The sequence below is a fragment of the Xiphophorus hellerii genome, chromosome 7 (assembly GCF_003331165.1).
Source record: "Xiphophorus hellerii strain 12219 chromosome 7, Xiphophorus_hellerii-4.1, whole genome shotgun sequence".
NCBI classification, from domain to species: Eukaryota; Metazoa; Chordata; class Actinopteri; order Cyprinodontiformes; family Poeciliidae; genus Xiphophorus; species Xiphophorus hellerii.
The window spans coordinates 23755446-23776864 of record NC_045678.1 but is presented as its reverse complement, the minus strand read 5'-3'; the positions used below and the strand labels follow the sequence as shown (position 1 = coordinate 23776864).

Here is a 21419-nt window from a genome sequence, read left to right as displayed (position 1 = left end):
GAAACTACATTCCCTAGAAAAACTCAAAACCGACATAAAAAAGTATCCAACCTAACTAAGACAATAGTTAGTAGTATGAATTCAAATGGTAAGTCGAAGGACAAAAATCTAAATAAAAAAACAGCATAGCTCAATCTTTCATCAGCCACAAACACAAAATCCACTCTAAATAATCTCATGAGCTTGTTTCCACCAAATTTCTAAAGCTTCCCTCCTTACCCGGCCCGTCAAAACTCATTAAGCTCTCGGGATGGCTAATGTGTTTGGACTTTCATCTGGATTCGTGACAAACATACACCCGATCCATTGTGACAGAGTAATAAAACATGGACAAAAAAGGCTCCAATTAGGCCCATAATCAATGGAGATGAGCAATTAATGCCTGGTAGGAAGCAGGGATTCTGACTTTTAATCAGGCCCATGTTTTCTGTGCCCATAAAGCTGACAGTGGTCCATAATGAATAATGCATGCGTCGTTAATGGTAATGTTCCTATCACCCACCTTGATGATACGCCTGAGCACAACGGATCACATTACACTTGGTGGTTCAGGCGTCACAATAAAATTGATGGTAAGGTCTCTCTACATCACTGCATTGCTGGCACTACTGTAACCTTGATGAATTTTATAGCTCCTCATTTATTTGAATTTTTAGGATTAGCTATTTCAGGTTCTTAGTAGCTTGGTTAATTTAAATAGAAATGACTAGGCTGTATAAAATAAACTGTACACTCAAGAATTATATGGATAAGTATAAACATTGTTAAAGGTATAGTTTGAGGTTTTAAATGTAAGGTTAATAATCATCTTACCTTCTGTGTAAAAATGGAAATGCACTTTAACTTCAGGCAGTGTTAATGAGGTTTATCTGTCTTTGCAATGTCTAATTAATTATGGAACAACACATTTTAGTGACGCTCATATTACCATCTTTATAATGGCTTGAGCATTTCAAAATGGATTTTATTTGATGGACCAGCAAAAGTAGAGCATAATTGAGAAGTGGAAGAACAAGTGATGTAGGATATGTTATGAAAATGTTTTACAAATAAAAATATTTAGCGTGGCATGGTTTTGTATTCCTCCCTATTTACTCTAAAACACCCAAAATAAAATCTAGTTCATCTAAATTCCGACAGTAGCCACCGAAGTAGTGAATGTAGTCTGCCTGTATTTATGTTAATTTCAACATAAATTCAGAATTTCAGCAAATATTAATGACCAAATTGTATCATGAATGGATAAGGCTATGTAGAATATTTACCAAGGATAAAGTTACAAAATATTCCATGCAGAGCACTGTGCATTGTCACAAATACAACCTACTATATGTCATGATAATATTCCTTATCTGACAGGCTTGTAACCATGGTAACACAGAAGGAGCTGTAGTTATCTACACCCCAGGTAAAAAGAATCTGTTGACACAAAAAGTAGTAGTCATGCACTCCTTAGATATGGCCTTTATGGAGAGGCAAGAAAAAAAAGGCTTTGTTAAAAGAAAACCTGAAGAAGTTCTGGTTGCAGGTTGCCACAAGCAATGCAGAGGACACAGCAAACATGTAAAGACAGGGCCTCTAGTGAGGTAAGATAGGTGGAAAACTTTTTAAACATATTCAATGCAAAAATCAATCAAAGATTCATATACTTTTGCTGGTTACTGTAGATTAAAGCATTTCGGAGAAATCCCAATTCTATCGCAAGTGTTGTTTATGCAGTAATCTTTCAAATTTTGCTGAAAACAGGAAGCTTAATCAAAAAAAGACAGAACATTTTAAAATGGGCCATAGCAGGTATGTTCTGGTTCCTGAGCATTACCTTCAGTGTTGACACAAGTCACATTCTGTACTGCAGTTCCAGGACCACATGAGCTATTGGTGGGAATGCATTTTCCGTTTTGTTGGATTTGCCACAGGTAGCAGGCAGGATCCTCACAGGGGATGAACTCCATCAGATGAGGGCAAGTCCCCAGAGTATTACTGGACTCCCACAACACCTCTCTCTTCCTTTGTCTGAAACCTGACGGAGGGTAGACAGCAAAGAAAAATACAGAAAATGTGAGAGAAATTACAGACTTTTCTGTGTTCAGGATTAGGCATGTTGCCTTTCTTACAGATTAAGCAGCAAACAATAATTCTCTATATTGTCACATTGATATATTTTAACTAGAATAGGTAGTTTGTTTTTGTATAAGCTAAGTGTGAGGCAGGGATAATAGTTGTCATGTTTCTCATAAAAAATAAAAATGAATACAAAATAGGAGTTTCAAAGAAGAGAGGGCAGAGATGCAATTTTGTTTTCCCCTCAATGTCAGTACAGATATCTTTGCAGGAAAACAAAAACACTGAGGTATTGTCCATTCAGATCACTGTAGGTTCAACAATTCTTAGGAAATGATCAAATAATAAAAAATATACATATCAGTCTGCATCTATAAACTTTCTCACCTTTCTTCAGAACCAAGTTAGCAGAGCAAAAGAGATTGTGTTATGGAGGCGAAATTGTTACATCTATTTATCCTGCTGTAAACTCAGGAACAGGAGTTCTTTTACCAGCAGACTGTGAAATTAAAAGAGGTTTTGAAAAAGAGCCAGAATGATCATCCAAGACAGACAGACAGACAGACAGAAATCGATCTCCTGTAGAGGACGGTATTGCATGTGGGATTTTGCCCTAGGAATAACCTCTCAGGGTCAAGGTAACTGCTCTGACTCGACTGTTTATATTTACAGAAAACTGTTGAGTCTTTTATTCGCGTTCAATGAAATGTTGATACTTCAGTAAAGAGACTGTTCATCAAAAGACAGCAGAAGCAGTATTTCCAAGGCACCAGGGAGGAAGACGGTGAAAATAATAACATAGCAGAGGCGACGGTGTGACAAAAGCCAGAAAGCAGGGTCGAGTTGCAGTGATTGTATATTTTTAACAATAGCATCCTGTCTTTCCAATTACAGAGTCACACTTTCTATTTTATTACTGCCAGTATTTTTTAAACTAAGTCGTGATGGTAATTTTAAGCAGAATGAGTCTTTTTCCATAAAAATGTACTGCAACATATAGCATATTCATGTACATCTTGGTCTAACAGCTAATGGGTTCATGAAATTTATTGAATTAAAACCAAAAATATGAATTAAACCAAAGCCAACGAATTAATACCAAAGAATCCTATAATGAATTGAACTGCATGTTGGAGCAGCATGAGGGGGCAGAACTGCAGATAGATAGCATTTATTGTCATTGAACAGAATTCAACGAAATTTCCATTGCAGCTCCCGTGCAAAAGGCAGTAACAACTAAAATCTTTGCTCTCAAGAAACAGGACAGACTGCAGCTTCCTGGATGTAATTGGTGATTGAAACAAGTGCTACACAATCATAATATTGGTGTAGCTCTTGTCATACCGATGAAACACACGGTCAGTAAGGGAGAGCAAACAATCCTGGTGGGAACATCACTTGAAGAAACCTTTGCAAGATCCAACAAGAGCAGATCATTTAATCATTAATGTAAAATGTTTTAAGTTAAAAATAAATGTGTTATGTATATATATTACTTAAACTATTAGACACATCTACTTTTTCCAAGAAATTTGGTGATTGATCCTTATGTGTAGGAAGCTAAACACCAGAGAAGGTGTTGAGTCTTCTAATTCTATGTCAGGGCCAAATCAGCAAAGTAATGGCTGAAAGAAAATTCCCCAATTTGGCCAACTGTCTACTACCAAAAAGTATATAAATGCCTTGAACATTTTCTTTAACGTTTACAAATCACAAATGGTCCTTAATCCCTGGCTGCTCTGTTTTTTATTCTTCATGATGCTGTTTGTTCATAAATGTTCAGTAAAACACATCTGAGGCATTCAGAGAACACTTTAATTTATACTGATAATAATATACACACAAGAAGCCTATTGACTAACAAGGTAACATCTGAAGGGAATAGGTTTTGGTGGACTCAATAAAGTAATATGAGAGTAAAGGAAATACAAAACGTCACGCCACACTTTTCAGATTTGCATTTGTGAAAAACTAAAATAAAAACATTTTATATCTTTCATCAAACTAGCATTCATGACCTGCTTTTTACCTGCTCTCTATCAAAGTAAAATCCTAATAAATATTTTTAAGTTTAGGGCAGTAGCACAATCAAATGTGAAGAAAATTCAAAAGGTATGAAAACTTTTGTGATCCACTAATTTTATTAATATTAAGTTGCCAGACTTTGACAGTGCCGTTGAGATCCAGGTCACGTTTCTCTTTTTGTGTTTAACACAGCTGTCAGTGACAACTATGTCTGTGACAAGTTGTCACAATCTTATCAACAAATTACTTCAGCAATATTTTTTTTTCCTGTGATTTTTAGTTCTGCGACCTAACAGCTGTCGTAGCACCATAAAACCTCAGAGAGAAAATCTGTTAAATATGAATGAGCAAAAATTTGACTCGAAGAATGGCAAGCACGTCATAAAGATGGGCCAAACAATAAAACGCCATAAAAATTATTGAATGACACGAACACGTTGAGTCATTATCTTTACGCCACTTACCTAGTCATCCACATCACCCTAGTGTCCTGTAATGTCATTCATATTCCTCACTCTACAATATCGATTTTCCTAAAGATGGATTGTTCATAAAATATTCATTTTTCCATGAAAAGGTCTCTATTGATTGGACATGTTCACATTTATAGTTTGAATTGACTTCTAAGCTTTTCCAATTCTCTGATGACAGTAAAATGTTCTTGCTTGCAAAAAGCTGACAAATGAAATAGTTATTTCTAAGCCCTAGTCTCTCCCTTAGTGACACTTGAGCAGCAGACATGAGTATGTCTTTTCGAGACATACTCATTTTATTTTACTCTGACTCCAACTACCCAGTTGAAGGGCCCCAAATTCTTTTATTTTGAGGGTAGCACCTTTTAACCCTTAGAATACCAGTCTGCAAATTACAGACATCTACCATCTACTGAAGTGAAGCTTTTGTTTAGCAGCCTGATCTGAGCGCAGCTACCTCTCGAACACCAAAGACACTCTGGATCGATTGCAGAGTAGCCCAGAGCACTTACTGCTACTAGGATCCAAGCCAAAAGAAACGATTTGGCTAGGATATTAATAATTAAAAGATTTCTTGGACATACCAAGTTTATTTCAGGAAAACAAGGACCGAAACTGTGATTTTTTTTTTTTTCTTAATGCACTCTTTTTAAGAAATATACCTTCCCTCCAGCTGTCTAAGTTCCAGTAGAGACATTGCTGAGAATTCATCCAGTAGTCTCCCGTGTTCAATTGATTTCCCTGTACAGCTGCAAATACGATAGGCCAAGATAACATGAAAAGACGTGAAGCTACAGCAAGGCAATCTAAATTTGCAATTTTCCCATGAGCAAAGCTGCTTGGCTCCTACACCCAGAAACAGGGATATAACGGGACTTTCGGTTAGAGGCGGATCAGTTTACTCTAAAGCATAACGGCAGTCCAATCAGAGCAAGAAATTCTCAGAAGCTCTGGGGCAACAAGCAAATGGATCACAACAATACTCAACTACTCAATATCTGCTCAATGTGTCGCGGGCAGCACTGCTCACTGTGAATGACTCTGTTGCTTTACACTCTGCCTGCCGTGTGCTCTGAGTCTTTATAAATACCATTAAAGACAGCTTGCCTCAGGAGAGGCCGCAACAAAATGTACAGATGCTTTTGTTTTTCGCTCCTCCAAATATATTAATGATTGTGTGTGTGTGAGAGGACTCGGCTCATACGAAAGAGATCTGGTGAGAACCAACGCTGACCTGAACGATCTGCAATGACGACGCTCCCCAGGGGGCTTTCATGCACATTTACTCACCGCGGCGACGAGGTCATGATGCCCCTTTAACACAGCTTTAACACAATAACGGCTCAAACACACTTCATTCCACACACACTGTCTTTCAGAGCAATCAGATACGACATGTTTTCACCTGTGTGAAAAGACAAGTAGGCTGAGTGGTCTCATTGTTTTTCATTGCTTCAGTGGTTGATCTACAGGACACTGCAAAAATATTCATATCCCTTGGTTTTTCCACAGTTTTTCACATTACAAGGGGATTTTATGAATTATAAAAATTTTAGAATCACTGTGAATGTAGCTCCATCTATCTTTCCCTCCACTCTGACCATCATCCCTGTTCCTATGGAAGAAAGTTGTTTTTGATCCCTCCAAACCGGACCATCTTCTTCTACATATTTTCTGCAGCCTCTACAGGTTAGCTTGGGCAGGGCATGTCACAACTTTCCTTCTTTTCTTTTCTTGGATGACGGATTGAACGGTGGGGAATAGTTTTACAACCAAAACTTGCTCTACATTTCTCCATAATTTCTCCTTTAAGTCTCCCAGGTGTTTCTTGGTCTTCATGCTTGTTTACAAAAACTCATGGACACACCTCTGAGGCCTTCACAGGATAGTTGTATTTATCCTGGGGTTAAATTACCCAAAGGTGATGTAGAGGTGATTTAAATTTAACTTGCAATTGAATTTTAAAGGTGTCACATTAAAGCGAGCTGATAAATATCACCATAAACTTTATTCTTATTTATTTACATTGGAACCACATACATAGGTTACATTGGTTGTAACCTGGAAAAATGTGAAAAGATTTGAGTGGTACAACTGTTTTTGTAAGACACTGCATATTGTGCCACATTCCAACAGACTTATTTTGTCCTCCGGCTGAAATATGTTTATAATTCTGACCCAGAGGTTTCTGCACTTTTTTCTGTTAGGTCCATTCGGTTAAAATTCTAACTCATGACCCATGTCAGACAAAATATTCCTCCATCTGACTAGTTCAGCACTGGCAAACAAATCTGGGAAAAAAACATCACACATGAGTAGCAGCTTTCAGGGTTATGCAGCCCCATGTTGATCATACTGGAAATGCTTGGGCAACAGTTTTTATTGATTTTACATACACTGTCTACAATACAACACAAAGTTAATTGTTGCTGACTGAGAGACATAGGATTTTCACCTCATGCACATCTGTTCAAATAAAGATTGTGATTTTAGGGGATGTTGTAGCTGTATGTCTTTTGGGTGTTTTGCCAAACTTTTTCTATTTGCTTTTTGTTCAACATGTTTCTAAAAACAAATTGAGACCCAGTGTTTTAAAACAAAGCTCTAAACTTTAGTGAAGTAGCATAGTTGTACACTGAAAAATAATAAACTGCACACACACATATCTATCTATCTATATATATATATATATATATATATATATATATATATATATATATATATATATATATATATATATATATATATATATATATATATATACAGTACAGACCAAAGGTTTGGACACACCTTTTAATTCAATGAGTTTCCTTTATTTTCATGACTATTGACATTGTAGATTCACACTGAAGGCATCAAAACTATGAATAACACATGTGGAAATATGCACTAAACAAAAAAGTGTAAAACAACTGAAAATACCCCTTATATTCTAGTTTCTTCAAAGTAGCAACCTTTTGCTGTGATTACTGCTTTGCACACACTCTGCATTTTCTTGATGAGCTTTAAGAGGTAGTCACCTGAAATGGTTTTCACTTCATAGGTGTGCCCTGTCAGGTTAATAAGTGGGATTTCTTGCCTTATAAATAGTCATGAAAATAAAGAAAACCCATTGAATTAGAAAGGTGTGTCCAAACTTTTGGTCTGTACTATATATATATATATATATATATATATATATATATATATATATATATATATATATATACATACAGTATATACTGTATATATATGTGTATATATCAGCACATTTATTGATCCCAGAAAATTTATCTTATATATTATTTTATGTATACACGTACAAAGACTTGAAAAAGTTACATATTTTTGTTGTTCAATTCATAAAATGAAACAGAATTATAAACCTGAATCAGACACACAACATGTGTAAGGAATAAATGAACTAAAATGTAGCTACTTATAGTAAGCTTGAGGAAGGATATCTAAAAACTTTTCCTGAAGTACATTTTAAATGTCACTCTACCAAACATTAAAGAAATATAGTAAATTTGAGAGTCTGACTAAGAAAGTTTTGAAAAATTTTCAAAATTCTTATTAATGTTATTCTGGCAAAATACTTTTGCAAACTTATAAACATGCATTTTTTATGGATTCTGTGCAAAGTGCATGTTTATTGTCCTCAAGGAGTTTAATTTTAACTATTCTTTTGAAAGAAACACTTGGCAATATTACAGTTGGTAATGCTGACACAAACAACTCCCACATACATCTGATGTAAAATCATTGAAGTGCCATTATCTGTTAAATTTCAATCTTTTTTCCCCCAAACTTTTGAAAACAAAGGTTTGTCTGTTTTCATGTCATCGTTTGTTATTTTTTAACACACCTTTCTTCCCTTGGGGTTCTTTGCAGTTTTCATAAAGGCAGGCACTCCAGGGCGACCACTGGGACAGCAAGCACTGATGCTGGCAAGGAATGGAACAGTTCTGAGCGGCCAATGGAGGATCATCTCCATCACACAGCCAAGCATTCACAGGCCTGGACACTGAACAAACAGAAAAAGAGCACACACAGAAGGATAAACCGTGCTCAAGCAAAACCATACACATTCAGCTGTATAGTGTGTGTGTGAGTGATAGAAACTGCTGCCAGGTAATATGTTTAGGATTGGACTCGTAACAGACATGTGGGCCAGGAGAGAGAGGAGAAGATCAAGAAACCTTGCTGCTGTCAGATTGAAAAGTATTGATTTAATTCAGTTCCGACTTGGAAGACAGGATAGCATTTATTGTTAAAGGCTACCACTTCAAACTTTGCACACTGTGGCGAGAAGTTTAGCAAAGCTTATTAGAGAGTAACAAGTGAAAAGGCCAGAGGGGATCGCTCATCTGATGTCAGACTCAAGAGAACATAAAACATAGGGCAGTTGGCAACTGATGCGAAAACCAGGAGGTGTTAAATCAAGACATAGTGAAACCTTTATGACTAAGCAAGGCTGGCATCATCCAAAGATCACAGACAGCTGAACCACCTGTAATGAGCACCGACATGGGTCTCTGTCTCAGAGTAAAAGGGTACGTTTCTGCCTGTCCACAGCAGAGAGATTTCAATCTAATGTTCCATGGTGATGCAGCTTCGAACATCATTGAGAGGCAAATTTCCATTTAAATGAGAGCCCATAGAAAAATTACTTAATGTCCACAGAGCATTTTGCCATTTTACCCACCATAATTTACATGGTGTTTGATCTTCTATGTGAAAATGACATGCTTGTTTAAACACAGAGATAAAGTGCAGCAAAGATATTTTTACTTTGTTCCACAAATTGTTTTCATCTAACCAGAAAGAACTTCACATAAAGGCAAATGAACTGAGGGCTTACTGAATCAGATTATAAGGCCTTCTTGTAACAAATCTATCACTTAAGGTGTTCATATTTCTCTCCAACATTGTTCAAAAGGACGGCTTCTCTCAAACACTAGGGCAAAATATAGATGTCTAAATTAGCTGCTTTTACTGACAAATTGTTTTATCCATTATGCAGGAAAGAGTGTGATTTGCAAAAAGAATAAAGGACCTTTCAATTGATAGTCATTAAAAGGGGCCCACTGTGCTTAATTAAAATGATAAATGGTTAATACTTATGCCACAGCCTGACTCTCCTTTTTTAATTATTCTTTTTTTCTTAATTTGTGGTCATTTATGAACTTTAGAATTAAGTACATACTTTTTATATGTGTATTGTATGATACGAACTAGGTTAGATATTGTTGAATTGTAATTATTATTTACAATTCAACAATAGTTACACAAAAAATGCTTACCATGATCTAATTTATCTAAGACAGAACAGCAATACTTATTCCTATATATATATATATATATATATATATATATATACACACACACACACACAAATTTATTTGGCAACTTTTTAGTGCTTTCTAGGCTGAATGTTTCACCTTATTGTTATGCTATTCGTTGTAGAGTAGCAGGAACATAAGAAGTTGATAACTTGACAACTATAGTTTGAAAATGCTGTTGCATTAATAAGATTGTATTAGGTCGTGCTTTGGTTTCAATTGTTTTATTACTGTTTACGTTGTTTCAAGACAGTCAAATTCACCTTCATTGTACATCAGGAAAAGTGTACTTACACCTAAGGGCAATTTATTGTGACCACTTAATTTAATTTGTGTGTTTTTGGGCTGTGAGAGGAAGCTGGGATACCCAGACAAAACCCAGGCATACAAAAGAAGAACATGCAAACAGAAAGGCCATTACCTGGACTATAACACTTCTTTTTCTTGCAAGGCAAAAGTTGTAATAATGTGTTTACCCTGCAGTCCAGGTTTACAATTGATACTCTAATCCAATAAAACAATTTGGGTTCTCTAAAGCATTTACGGTAAGTAAGCAATAATAAAAGCCTCTAATTGTTCCCAGAAATTCTGGGCAACAGCTGAATAAAAATTAATGGTTGCTTTTAAATTTAATCGCACAATTATTTTTTAAGATGTTTGGTTCATTTCAACAGGTTTTGCCGCTGTGCATTCAGTTTATCAGTTTTCTGTTGAGAGTACAAAATATATTAATCAAGTAGTAAAGCACCAAAATTGTGAGGAGTTAAAGGGTTAATGAACTTGCTCTGGAAAATGCCCTGAACAGCAGCAGCGGCTTCTTTTATTACAACATATAAAACAATGCAATTCAGGTGCTTTTTTTTTTTCCTAGCACGTGGAATTATATCTTCTTTCTCTTTTGTTTTATGACTATTACTTGGAAAGATATTTAAATAAGATTGAAGGCCTGGGAATTAAACTGTTAGACTAAAGATTTGCTGTTTTATATGCAGAGCAGGGGATCCCCTGTTGTCCAAAGCCTTCACTGTGGCACATTACCTGCGACAGTAAATCATACAATGAATAAATTGAAGATACTTCAAATTTGCATTAGGACACACTTTAGAAGGCATGTTTTCATACACATGACCAACTCTGTTTCTATAATTCACGTTGATGATGCAGATCACAGCTTTAAGTTTACATAAATTTCTGTTTCATAACGGTGGATATTTTTAGCCAATATGTGCTCCTGGGAAGTACTGGTTCAAATAGGATGAAGCTATTTGTCTCACCTTCCTTCTTGTAATGTGCTGCTGAATCATCAGGGACTTGAACACAGTATGTCTTCCTGGTCTGGACTCCACCTCCACACAGCAGACTGATGTTTGCCCGCCGTCGATCCTGCTGGCCCAGTAAGGGTCGGATGCGGCATTCACCCCAGTCAGTGGTCCTCCAGGAGTACCTTAGTAAACACAACAAAGTGGAAATACAACGCCATGCAAAAGAATTCATACCTCTTGAACATTTTTATATATGTTCACTCTGCAGAAACAAATATCAATGTAATATTTTGGGATTTTGTGTAATATCCAACCCAGAATAGTGCCTAATTGCCAAATGGAAAAACAAGGACGCATTGTTTTAAAAGATACAGGATTTCACAAGCCAGATTTGTGAAATGCACAACAGTCCTGTCAGCAGAATTTCTTACCTAATCTAATTCTCTACAGCTCATTCACAGTTGCCATGGATCTTTAATTAATGTTGCTCTTGCCTGGCCACTCAGGTTAGGTAAATGGCTTTGTCTTGGCAATTGGTTGAACTGGATTTATTTTATGGGTATCAGAGTCAAGGGGTCTGCCAGACCGTTCTTCCCTTCTTTCTCTCTTTCTTTTGGGAGAAGAAGCTGTGGAAACCATATTTGTTTTCCTTCCACTTCACAACTATACTCTATATCATGTTGATCTTTTACACAAAAAAATCCCAAAAATATGCATTAAAGTATAGGTTACAATGGTGAAAAGGTTCAAGTGTCACAAACCATTTAGCAAAGGGCTGGATAAGTGTTTTATGAAATTTACACCAGAGATGTTTTACATTTTGGTCTTTTAAAAGTAAATCTGCCATACAACCAGTAAACAAAGATTTAAATGAATGTGAATGAGAATAAACCATTAGGGGGGATTAACAACAATCAGTGTACACACAGGCTTCTTTCAGTTCGTCAGAAGGAGGCTGTAATATTTTTTTTTGTTTTCAGAACTTTTAAATAAATGTTTGGTTTCAACTATGAAATATGCAACGATGCAGAAAGCAATAATATTTCAGGAGATTACTGGAACAACAGCCCCTAGTAATCTATCAAATGCTTAATTTCCGTAATGAGTTTTCCCCTAATCATGTAAATCCCCTGCTCTCAGGCACTCCATGTAAATTTAAAGGGGGAAAAAAAACTAACTAGCAGAGAATGTAATTCTCCACTGAGTACTTTGTTCAGTGCTTGTTTTATTAGCTAAAACCTATTCTAACTTCAGTGCAATGAGAATCAGGCATCTTCTCCCTCCAAGTCAAAATAACTCATCCAGTCAGTTCTTACTGTTACTAGTCAGAGATAAAACTAGTTCAGTGAATAAAACTGCAAAAAGTACATACTTGCTTCTTGTGAGCTTTGTGTCAATAAAGTGTTCAAATGAATCCAGATGTAGTAAATGAAGTAATACCAGCTATTTGATCTAAATATTGTAACCAGAAGATCATAGATTAACAGAGTTCTGGTTTCTGGGCGCAATGAGCATAAAACCAAACATTTATTTTGAATACCTGGGACATTTTGGAAGTAAATCTCCTATGATGTTGCAGGCTTCCTTTTCTTCAAGTGTAGGACATTGTTTTCCTTCTCCATGTGGGATCTGTGTCATGATCCGAGTCCGGACGCGATACCCAGGAGACAGATCAGTGGATCGGCAGGTCTTTGAGCAGAAACTCCACGATGACCAGTCAGAGGTTTGACAGTCTTTGGGCATCACACATGCCTGGAAGGTCAGGGGGGAGGTGTCCTTGGTACATAAACTGAAGATTGAGAAGACTTCATTACCAAGTCTGCCACCTTAAACAGGCTTTGATAAATGACATTAAACAATTTTAACTTCTGTTACAGTTTAGGCAGTGATAGACAATAAAGCAGATTCATGATCATGTTGTCTGCAATTTATCTTGTCTTCATTCAATGGCAGTATGTAACTTTTATTTAAGAAAGAAGCTTTTTTCATACTTGCCTAAACAGTCACTATGTTGTGGCAGTATAATTACAGCATAAAATATTTCATTCAATTTACCTTGTTCCAATAAAGCATAATAAATGTGGTAATAAAGCAAGAAAATTTGTGTTTGGTGATTATTTCTTTGTTGTAACAATACTTCTAATGCAAACAATGTAATACTATTGGAAAGCCTCTTTATTTCCCCCTAGGTAAGGAGAATGTATGTGTGGCTTGAGCAGCAGAGTTGAGTTTGTCCATTGTGTGTATTAAAACCTGTCAAATCTTCTGTGCTAACAACCTGTTCATCTGTTGACTTTTTATTGTTATACACACATCCATGAGATGACATCACAATCTTTAACCATAACTTTCCATAGCTGAACAGAAACAAAACTGACATTATGTCTGGACCTGAAGAATCAGCTATCACAGTTGCTCGCTCAAAAGAACAGAAAAATCTTTCCTAACTGAGACATTGTAATCCAAAGTTGTTCAAAACAGAAATGTATTAAAATATTTGCATGTTCTACTACACATGTTAGCACAGATTTATTGTTTTCATCTATTAAGCAATGTTGTAGTAATTTGTATAGCAAATGCCTGAAATACATGACTAAAATGTGCCTGCACATTTAAAGACTAATTTGACTTCTATAATATAAAACAGATGTTTTTATTTATTCCTTAAAGGTTCTAGCACTGAGGATAGAATAAAAATATTAAGGATCATGAATTCAAATGCACATAGTAGCATGGGTTTTGCATTTAGTGTTTGTACAAGGACATGCAGCCCTTTTGCTATCGGCCTGCTAGTTACACTGAACTTTAATTATAGTGCAGACCCCAGGTGTAGTTGAGCTTTAAATGGATTAGTGGACAGATCTCATTAAGTAACATTTAAAATACCACATGCCTAGAGAATCTACTGAATCTGCTAGTTATACTGAGACCCATGAAGAACAAATTAACTCTGAAACATCCACTTCTGTATTTAAAAAAATTAAAAGATCTGTTATTTTACTTTCTGTAAAAAGTCCACCTTTTATAAGAGATTCAATGAGCCAATGTGCTCCTTTAAATTTGTGAAACAAGTACATTTGTCACTAAATTCCCGTTTAAGTTCTTTAATTGGGCAATACAAATAATGAGGTTATTAAGATGTGAGCACACAGCATATTTAATTTTATATTTTGTAATTAAACTGAAGCTAAAGTTAAATAAGACGAGACTTATTTGGAAAAAGTACAAGCTAAAAAACTCCAAATGTATCTAATAGCAAAGCAAGTTAATAGATACTCCACTGCAAATGGTCCTTTTGTACAAAACCTGTAAATCGACTGAACTATTGAGAAGGATAATCTATGATTTTAAACTGAGTAAGATGTATGCTTCCTTGAATTCACAACCTGACATGGATGACCAAGAATCCACACTTAGGTTTAAAACCTCCCTTCCAAAACAGGCAGAAAATGAGAAACATTTCTTAGTGTGTATAACCTCAACAGTAAAATGATCAAAAACAATAGCTAGAATCAATAAGACAGTGTTAAACTGAAATACTGTTTCTGATATGCTTGCCTGTATGGATGGTTGTCTGATATTGAGCTCAACAGCCACTCAAAGGTGTCACTATACACCAAGAGGATGGTATTTAGTGGCATTTAGACAATACATCATAATATAGATGCAATGATTTTCCTCCCTCGATGATGGGGGCAAAAAAATCATGACTGCGTGTGCGTGTGCTCCATTTTTGTGTTTAAACGTGTACAGCAAAATCTATTCTTATCAAATCCAAATACCAGGGTCAGCTCAAAAAGCAGCGACTGAGGGGAGTACCACTTAACATTTAACACAATAATACCTCACCTCCCTGCCAACATGCTGCTGAAACACTAGCTCTCACATAATCTAGTTATAATGGAATAAATAACAGACATCTGTAAAAAGCATTTTGTGTTACTGAATCCATCCTTACATGAACAAAACAGCCAATAGAAACCATAGGGGATCACATACATTGCAAAAACAAATTCTTTAGTAAAGAAGTGGTCAATAAGTATGTACATACAAAAGTGAGTAGGTGAGAAGATAAGTAAATACACTGCCAGGCTAAAAAAAAGTCACCACCTGAATTTAACTGAGCAAGTAGGTATGAGCTTCCTGTTGGATATTTTCTGCACATATAACGACTTCCAGCAAACAAGTTATTTAACCCCAGCTGATGCAATGAGTAGCTTTTCATTTCTTAACCCCAGTCGAGTTGTTTTGTCCACATCAAGGTTCACTTGATTCGCACAAAACATCCGGATCAACAGGGGAGAAAGACTCTGGCCTGTTTAAAGCAACCAAATGTGTCCCCTTTTTAAGAGTCCTCTTTTTTTGGCCAGCCAGTGAATTTACATTAGTGAACAAGACAAAGTAAGTAAACAGGTAAGTAAACAAGGACATAAATAAAATGAGGGAAATATGAAGTAAATAATTAAGTTCAAAATGGAGTCACGTGTAAGCAAACAGACTATTAAGCAGTGAGGGAAGTAGGTACATAAGAAAATCATGAAATAAATACATAGAGAACAAAATAAGGGTAGGTAACATTGTAAGCAAGTTAAATGAGAAAGTAACCAACATTGCAAGCACTGAATAAGTGAATAAGCAAACAATCTACTTAATAAGTAATTAACCAATAAATAAGCCAGCAACATAGCAACTAAGCAATGACGTAATTAGATCAGACAGACTATAATATAGAAAATAAATTTAAAAATAAGCCATTTATTTAGCCAACCAGACAAACACATTAAGCCTTTTTCTTAATTAATTTCACTATTTCCTCCCCAAATAAATTGTCCTCAAGAAATGACCAATTCGAATTGAACACAAAGCTTCTAAAATAGGCAACTCATTTTGTAACAGATTCTTTATAATCAGGTGACAAATAAACATGCCCAAGTGTTCTTTTTTTACAAAGTAATTTGTCATTATATGTCACCTCTGCCTAGAATTTATCACAGTAAGTCATATATTTGGTTATGATTTGAAATTTGCTGTGTATAGAAGAGGTAATGCTATGCTTTCTAGTTTTCTATGCATAAAATAATCTTAAAACCGTTTTGCAAAACCTGTGGTTGATTCATTACAGCACAAAGTAGCTAATGAAGTCAGAAGAAGCTTGTTCAGATCTGTTGCATCGTTGCAGTAAAACATTTCAGTGTTACTTGTCCTATTTGTCATAATCTGTAGTTATGCTCATTTTATGTGGCTGAGTGAGACAAGTCTTTTTAAATTACAGTCTATCAATCATTGCTATATAAAGGTCAAGATCACATCTTATGGACCAATATATTCCTGACAAATAAATCAGCGAGAGTGATGCTTGAATCTAGAATAAATGAAAATTAATAGAGAATGACAAAAGCATCACACTGGAGATGGATCATGTTGGTAGAACTGCTATTAAATGGTATTTACAGTGTGAAATAGGCAGTTTGCAGTCAATCATTTTGCTTACATTTTTTTACCATATACATTTTTTAAATTCAGAAGAGTAGTAACAGTTGCTCAAACAGCTGCATAACAACAATGTATGTAAAACACTATCTCATATCTCATGTTAAACCTTGAAGAAGATGAACTATAGTACCAAACTGTAAAGTACCAGACTGATGCAACTCAGTACTAGCAAAGTGTACCTGATGAAGTAACCAGTGAAAGTGATGTTTTCAAATGTGTAAAAAATACATTTATAATAAAAAAAACATACAGTCTTCTTACCTTAGCATAACGTTCTTGCCATCACTTCTCGCACAGCGTACATGTCGTGTCTGATATCCCACTTCCAGCTCCCATGACATGGGGTATCTTATGTGGGCTTGACCATGGTGGTACTGGTGATGACGGAATTGGTGGTGAGAATCCAATGTTTGTGTCGTGATAGAGTTGTTCTCATTGGAGCTAACACCAAAGTCCACTGTGGTCCTTCCATTTAAGACGGCATCCTTGTTATGGGGTAGTCGGCAATTACTCCAGGCCCCTACTTTAAGGCTGTACTGGTACTCCCCCTCTGCAACAGGGCAGTCAACAGAGTTAGTACAAGTCCTGGTCTCGGTTAGATTAGGGCAGTTAGCCCCTCCATACATCGGTGCGGCCAGGACGTGTCTAGTCCGATGCTGTAGACCAGCACTGCAAGTTTTACTGCAACTTGACCATGAGGTAAAGTCTGAAACCACACAGTCCTGAGGGCAGGGGATGAGGCAGGCCTGCTCCACAGGAGGCTTCTGGGAAAAGAACTCGCATATCCTTATGCTGACAGTGCTTCGATTGGAAGTGCGAACACAGTGGATATTGCGCCTCTGAATGCCATGCTGTGCTGTAATGCACTCAGTAGTCCTCATCTTGAGTTCATTAGAAAAGAAAGGGACAAGAACACAAGCCCCCCAGTCAGAAATCTCCCATTCAAAAAGATCTTGGTGCCAGTCGCAGACCTTAAAGCATTGCCTTTTGCTTTCTGGTTTTTCCACATGCTGGCAGTGCGAGTTATGGGTAGTCCAGCCCTCCATGTGGACACACCATATCGTTCTTGTCTGAACCCCACCTGAGCCACACACCTCCCCGATACACTGACCCCACGAGCCTACAAAAAAGAAGACACAGAGTACATTTTCATTAAAAACGTGTGCTTTGGGGAGGTGGAAGAGAAGAGAGCAATGATTTAAATTGCAGGTATCTGGAGGTTTGCAATCACGCCCAATTCAAGGCCATTCACTTAACCTCAATGATTGCTTTATTCATGAACTGAAGAAGGAACACAAAGTAATCAAACCGGTGGCAAACATCAATACAAAAATACAAGGTCAGTTTCTTAATCACAAGGACTTAATTTATTGGATCAATATGTTAGACTACCACAGGTATTAGTCTTGTTATATTTCTTAAGTGATATTGCCATATTCTTTCCAAAAACCTCAATATATTTGCAAACATGGAAACTATGTCTTTCTATTAGTAACTAAATCTTTAGCATGAAACTTCGTGGATGTTGTGCATGGCACACAAGTAATTACCGACTTGGGAGCAAAGGGCATTCAATAAAAGTGTGATCAAAGTTCATAATTTCTCTCTAATATGGTTTAGAGCACACCATTAGCGACTTCACTATGTTAAAAGCTCTTGCATATTTTCAATAAAGAGCAAGTTATGTAGCGTAGCTTTCTCTTAAGATGAAGTTTTTCTTCAATTTTTCAACATTTTGTCCCACTTCAGTCACAAACCATAATGCATGTTTTGCAGTTTTATGGGGTTGACGAACACAAATTTGTTAACAATTGTCAAATGAAAGAACTATAATAGATTAATCCCAATTATTTATTTTTTAATTCAAATATGAAAAGTGTGGAGTGGGTGTGTAGTTGGTTTCTCTCACACCTTTTTTTAGGTTTTCTTCCAGAGCTATAATGTTTCTGTGTTGTTCAGAGTTGGTTTTGCATATAACACTGCAAAATCTTTTATAAAGGCATCTGAATATTGCATTCATACATTCAGTATTATGATCTTTGTGTTTACATATAAACTAATGAGGCGTAATTTTGTGATAAAATGTCTAATTGTGTTGTTCCACTTTTTTTGTCAAAACAGCGCTGATCAGTTGAGTCATAGAATGACCCTTGATGATGTACTGCGGTATCTGACACTAAGATGTTTGCAGCAGATTTAAAATTTTCTCCAAATGCGAGGTGAGCATTCATCCTCTTTGTGCAACACATCTCTAAGGTGCTGAATTGGATTGAGATTTGGGGTATTTGGAACATGGCCAAAAGCGTTGCTCTGCCTCAGCTGGCTTACCTTCTTCACATGGCGGGTCTTGGGTCTACGTGTTCCCTAGACAAGCAAGATAATTCTTCTTACTAGGCTGCCTTCACATGCTCATGTCACAATTTTTGCCTGTTTTTGAGTAGGAAACATGCCAGGATGAACTGCTTGACAGATCTGCACCTAAATGTGTTGCTCTTGGTATTCTGACACCATTCACTCAGAAACGGCTCAAACTATTATAAAAAGTTCAGGCTCCAGTAGCTTCTTTGGTTGCTCAGACTACATGCATCAGTGAGCCATGGTTGCCCGTGATCCTGTCAAAGGTTCATCACTGTACTCTTCTTGGATCACTTTTGATAGACGCTGACCCCTGCAGCCTGGGAAGACCCTGAAAGAACTCTAGTTTCAGAGATAAATTGATTCATCACAACGATTCTCTTGAATCATTCCGTATTTCTTTGACAGCCCCAAAGAAATACAGAATGTTCACATGACACATTATCACATGGTGGAGATAATGTGTCCTATTTACTACCCATCAATAACCTCAGTCAGTGTAACTTCAAGCTGAAAACAAATACTTGCCCACAGTCGTGGTCAGTAGAGCCTTTCATAAAATGTTGTACAATCATACCAACAGTTAGAATAAAAACCAAAACATGACAAAAAAAACACAGAAAGACAAAAACAGATTTTCGCTAAAAGCTACAAAATACCAAAAGTGGTGTCAATGGTTCAGCTGTCAACTGACCTGAAAGAATTTTAGTGTAGCAGAAAACTGAATGCACCAGCAAGGAAGGGTAAACTTTTGTTTTGGCAAGGCTTTAAAATGTTTAATATTGAGCTGGAGTGATCCCAAAAAGGACATTTTTTTTATGCAATGTAAACAAACCCTTTTTTCCCCCTTTTTTCCAGGTGCTAATTCTAGAAGATTCAACCGTTCCTCACTATCACAAAGTTGCCAGCCTTCACTTATTCTCTTCTAACGTGTCGTCAGTTTAAGCTGCATGTCACACAAATGAAAAACTGCTTTATACCCAGTTTAAAACATACTCACTTATGAAAACACTCATTCAAGTAAAATGCACACACGGTTAATTTACAACTTACCATGGCAACTTTATATTTAGATATTTTCCATTATATTTGGCTGATGATGTGGTTGTGGTGAACCTCTATTGGACTTGGCAGTTGCCGGTTAGTAGCATCAGCTTTTTCGTGACAGAGGTCTGGTTGTTTAATTTTTTAAATCTGCTGTATAGAGGAAAGCAGAATGTGGGCAGAGAGGAAACAAAACTGCTGATACCTTTTCCTGGAAAAACTTCTGTCAGCTTTGAACTGGATCTTGGAATGTGCTTCTTGCAGGAGTTGAAGCTGACCACAGACTTTGACAGAATGTGGAAACTGTTGAATATTTTACACGGATATGCAAGTGAAGTTATGGGAAGAAAATGTGAACAAAAACAGGTGAAAGTAGGTACAAAATTGCACCTTTTCAGCAAAAGCTTGTGGCCCTTCAAGTAAAAATAAAACTTTACAGGAAGTGATCATAATTCTGCCACTAAGAAACCTTGTTTCTTCAACTGCAATTCTAATAAACAGAGATCACTAACTGATCGTGAATGCAATACCTATTGAATACAAAGACATTTTTGTTATCATTAATTGGTTGGACAAATTTACAGATTCATGGTTAAACATTTGCCTAATGTATAACATAAAACAAAAAGGGACGATAATTCCTGTCGAATAAAATCTTACATTAAACTGTTTGACCTTTTGTCCTTGTACTTAAAAGAAATAGACCAATCATTGTTTGAAACCAAAAAGCTCTGATCAATTTGCTGATATAATATAGTTATATATGTCAGTCTTGTTCATTTCTCAACCACTTATTTTGCAGCCGGCCGTGAAAAAGATAATTTGATTCATTTCTTCTAATTGGAATCAAATTGGTGTAATAATGAGATCCTACTGCTTCGTAAATTGCTTTTGAATGACAACACACTGAAACTGCTCTGAGTTTTGTGTGCCAGAGAAATCTGCTGTTAACATTTTGTTTCCAGGCTGAGAACTAACATGATAAAACAGCTTGTTGAGAAATCCAACAGTGCAGAATTATTGCACAAGTTCATTAAAGCATACAGCTGAATTTTCTTCCTCCTGGCTTTGCAATATTAATTAGAGTAACAACAACATTAATGCACTCTTGCTGTAAAATATACAATGACATTTGTGGGTGAAAAATTGTGAAGATGTGATTTTAAAATGATATTTGGAAAGATTTTATAACCCCAACAGCATTAGTTTCAGTGAGTAATTTTTTTAAATAGTTAAATAAAACACTATATGCATTTAATATTTTCCCAAGTTTGAAAGTTTTGGTTTGACAAAGGTATAAATGATTTACTGTAACTCAAGATATCAATAAAAACTGAACTGAATCTGGACGAAGAGCAAAGAAGGGAGAATTTAACTCAATG

At 36.2% G+C, this 21419-nt stretch overlaps 1 protein-coding gene across 2 annotated transcripts in view; it reads right to left on the bottom strand.

Moving 5' to 3' along the window:
- The window catches only part of thsd7ba (thrombospondin, type I, domain containing 7Ba), a 204534-nt gene that overhangs the window by 103533 nt on the left and 79582 nt on the right, over positions 1 to 21419 (bottom strand). For both annotated transcript variants that reach the window (XM_032567890.1, XM_032567891.1), the window contains exons 4-8: positions 16900 to 17758; positions 12686 to 12934; positions 11158 to 11327; positions 8407 to 8565; positions 1820 to 2020 (exon numbers count right to left, since the gene is read on the bottom strand). In XM_032567890.1, the coding sequence (XP_032423781.1) occupies positions 1820 to 2020; positions 8407 to 8565; positions 11158 to 11327; positions 12686 to 12934; positions 16900 to 17758 (1638 nt within the window). The remainder of the gene's footprint in view (positions 1 to 1819; positions 2021 to 8406; positions 8566 to 11157; positions 11328 to 12685; positions 12935 to 16899; positions 17759 to 21419) is intronic.